Source organism: Mastomys coucha, chromosome X (assembly GCF_008632895.1).
Source record: "Mastomys coucha isolate ucsf_1 chromosome X, UCSF_Mcou_1, whole genome shotgun sequence".
NCBI lineage: Eukaryota > Metazoa > Chordata > Mammalia > Rodentia > Muridae > Mastomys > Mastomys coucha.
Window position 1 is genome coordinate 88,701,326 of NC_045030.1, and position 4,194 is coordinate 88,705,519.

Consider the following 4,194-nt stretch of genomic DNA (forward strand, 5'->3'; position numbering starts at 1 on the left):
CCTGGAACTCACTCTGTAGACCAGGCTGGCCTCGAACTCAGAAATCCGCCTGCCTCTGCCTCCAAGTGATGGGATTAAAGGCGTGCGCCACTACCTCCCGGCATAAGGGCCCTTTTCTAAAGTGTCCAACACATTGGACAGAGAAAACATTAAAGGAGGATTTTTATCTGTGAATAAACTGCTCAATATAAACATTCATAGTGTCTATATTCACTTTTTGTGATTACCCAAGACCAAAAATGCTCTTAGGTGGTACAAAGAAGCTTAAAAACACAAGAAGTTTTGGAAGATCAATGAATATAAGTGATGTCACAGGAACAGGGGGACTGGCTTTTTCTCCTTTTGAAGAAAATATTAATAATAAAATTATTTGTTTTCTTGGGTGTTATTTATTAAGCAATTTATATTTGAAAATGATTAGAATATAGGCAATGTTATGACTATTGAATATAGTATTTAATTAAAATTAGGATACAATTTTATTTTATTTTTTATTAGATATTTTCTTTATTTACACAATCTCCTTTCCCAGGTTCCCCTCCAAAAATAAAATAAAATAAAATAACAAAAACTAAAACAAATCCCTGTACCCTCCCCCCTCATCCTGCGCAGTACCCCACCCACTCCTGCTTACTGGCCCTGGCATTCCCCTCCACTGGGGCTTAGAAACTTCACAGGGCCAAGGGCCTCTCCTCCCATTGATAACTGACTAGGCCATCCTCTGTTATACATATGCTACTGTAGCCATTAGTCCCACCATGTGTACTCTTTGGTTGGTTTTTAGGATGAACAACAATATGAACTAAATAGGATACAATTTTATTACAGAAGAAAATAAGTATTACTTCTCTTTTGTCTTTGGGTATGCTGGAATGCTAAGCCCAGAAATGTTTGTTCAAAATATTTTAGTTTCCAAATTTGTCAAAAAGTTGTTGATATATCCAATATTTAAATATAAACATAACAGCTTATATGGTAGACCAACAGTACAAATATTAACCAATACTTTATTTATCAAAGCAGCTGGTTTTTAAATTTTACAATGACACTGGGTTGTAGAGATAGGTAGGCAATTAAAAGCATTGGCTGCTGTTCCAGAAAACCCAGGTCCAATTTCTAATATCCACATGACCACTCACATCTACTTGTAACTCTAGCCCTAAGGATCTAATTGCCTGTGTGGGCTAGGCATGTACATGGCACATAGACATAAATTTAGGCAAACACTTATACACATAAAATGAAATATCATAAAAAGCTTATAAAGATGAGCACAGCATACTATAGTACTCTCTAAGACATGAGCTATATCTTAGTTAATCTTTCATCCAGATTTCTCTAGAAAAAAAATGTACATTAAATTATTTGCAGGCAATAAAACCTTCCAGAGTCCATACCTTGTACCAAAGGATTTCAGGTTCCCTGGTTGGTAATAAAAAGTCCTCTATGTCACGGCATGAAATTTCCTTGCTTTTGCTAAGTTCAGCTTTTTCAAAGTATTTCATCTTGGAATTGTAGCAGAGTCCAGTGTCATTTTCTCCCACTGTCAGTGAGATGGAGACTTTCATACAGTATGTGGAGTTTCTGTAACAAAGCAGAATTTGTATGTGACATATTGAGAATGGAAAGCAAATGGTGCCAACAGAGTGTTTAACATCTTCAGGAAAATAAATAAAAGAAAAAACATCCATTATTTAATGCTTTTGGGGGGGCTCCCTTGGTTTATTTCATCGATTGTCTACTGTTTACCAATTAAATAACACTTGGTCTTATAAAACAAGACTTGTAGATTATACTCATTTTCCTCAAAAATTTTATCTGTATGAAATTGAACAATTATTTAATACATATACTTTTATGTAGAAAAATGAAAAGAATGAAGAAAAATTTAGGACAGCAAAAATGTCCTAGTTTTATGTTAAAACAGGCAAGCTAAATAGAGAAATAGAAGTGTAGAACTGATCTTTGAAGTTCAAAGGAAGGATACAAATAATGCCATGTATCTTTTATTGCACTTTTAGACTTGTTAGGTGGAAAATGATTGATCACTGTCATACAAAACCAAATAAGGGTAAAACCTAGATACTACTGTGTCAAATGTCATTGATTTATTCATGGATTTTACAGAACTTGTGAAATCAGTCTCCATCTCATGCTTTGTTTTTCTTGTTGAATTCTAAATCATGGTTAAAATTTAGAATAATTTAGAGTAGAAATCACAATCAAAGATTTTCTTTCAGTAATTTGGAACAAAAGAAGTCATAAACTAAAATGTTATATTTTTGCTTGGTATTTGTATGTCTGGATATTCAATATTTTGTGATGCTTAGGAGTGAAAATAGAAAAAAGTAAAGTATTACATTTAAATGTTTGTAAAGAACTGTTTCTTCAGTAAGTATCTGTCAACTCATTGCATACTTGGTCAATGTATTGATGCTGTATTTAAAATGTCATTTCTTATTATCTTTGTAGTATTGGCCATGATGGTGGACAGAGCACTGTTATATATTAGTAATTCATTCCTATATTGAGTAGCAAAAATATTTACAATTAACTAAGACAATTTTTGAATATAGGAAATGCTATATGCCTATAATAACTTTACAATAACCTTACAACCTTACAAGTTGATTTTAAACACCAATACATACAAACAATGACCTATACAAGCATTAGTCTAATGTCTTAAAAGATCCAAAGAGTATGTACTCAGGAATTTTGCTACACTGAAAAAATAAATTTTCTGTTCACAGCCTCTGAGAGACAAGGAAGAAAGGTACACATCTAAACAACTTTAGAGCTAAGATAATGTGCAATAGAAAAATCATATAAACTATTGAAATGGTGTCAAAGAAACAAACAAGGTTTCCCAAATAATTGGATTGTTTTCAAGAATGAATGACAATTTGCAGGTCTTGTGAATGGCAATCTCAATTCATGATGTACACAAAGCCTGGAGTGAATGAAAACTGGATTTATCAGAGAGCACTCAAGAAATATAGATTCACAGGAGCCACCTTGAATGTCATGTAACCTATTTCCAAGAGTTCAACTTGATAATGGACAAGAACAAAATTTGTACATTGAAAAGTTTGGTTCTATTATAATGGAAATAATAAGATAGGAAGGAAAGAAAACTAAATGTAATTCAACAAAATGGGAAAGAACTTCATTCATGTAGGAAAACTTGCAACCTAAAATGGTCCATATACAGTGTCATAGTAAAGAAAGGTCAAGTTCAAAAATGTACCAGAGACACTAAATCAAGAAAACAATGCAACAGTAAGGAACCAAATACAGAGCCACACAAGATGGAGAAGTTTTCTTAATTGAGTGTATGACAAGTAGACCCAATGTTTCAGTATGAAAAATAATAAAAAAGAAAGAATTCTGAAAGAAAATAAATGTGTGAAATTTTAGCACAAGTTTTATACCAAAGTGTAAAAGTTACCCATTTTGCGGCCTTCTTGGAGGATAGCTTATATAATATATAATGTTATTCCAATATATTCTTTTCAAATCATTGTAAGATATTTTGGTCAGAAAAAAGTAATTATTACGTACTCACAAGAGGAAATATGGAGACAAAGTGCAGAGCAGAGACTGTCCCACCTGACGATCTATCTCATATAAAGTCACCAAACCCAGACACTATAGTGGATGCCAAGAACTGCTTGCAGACAGGAGCCTGATATAGCAGTCTCCTGAGAGGCTCTCCCAGAGCCTGACAAATACAGAGGCACATGCTCACAGCCAACCATTGGACTGAACATGGGGTCCCCAATGGAGGAGTTAGAGGACTTAATGCTTAAGGGGTTTGTAATCCTATAGGAACAACAACAATATCAACCAGCAAGCCCTCCCACCCCAGAGCTACCAGGGACTAAACCACCAACCAAGGAGTACACATGGAAGGACCTATGGCTCCAGCTGCATATGTAGCAGAGGATGGCCTTGCTGGTCATCAATGGAAGGAGAGGCTTTTGGTCCTGTGAAGGCTCAAGGCCTCAGTGTAGGGGAATGCCAAGTAGGGGAGGCAGGAGTAGAACACCCTCATAGAAGCAAGGGGAGGGGGATGGGATGGGTGGTTTTAGTGGAGGAGGGAACAGGGAAAGGGGATAACATTTGAAATGTAAATAAAGAAAATATGTGCTGGGCGATGGCCCACACCTTTAATCCCAGCACTTGGGAGGC

General features: G+C 35.2%; 1 protein-coding gene across 1 annotated transcript in view; it reads right to left on the reverse strand.

The window, feature by feature from the left end:
* Il1rapl1 (interleukin 1 receptor accessory protein like 1) overlaps positions 1-4,194 on the reverse strand; it is a 1,152,451-nt gene that overhangs the window by 564,692 nt on the left and 583,565 nt on the right. Inside the window, exon 3 of the mRNA XM_031364845.1 lies at positions 1,398-1,584. Coding sequence (XP_031220705.1) covers positions 1,398-1,584 — 187 coding nt within the window. The remainder of the gene's footprint in view (positions 1-1,397; positions 1,585-4,194) is intronic.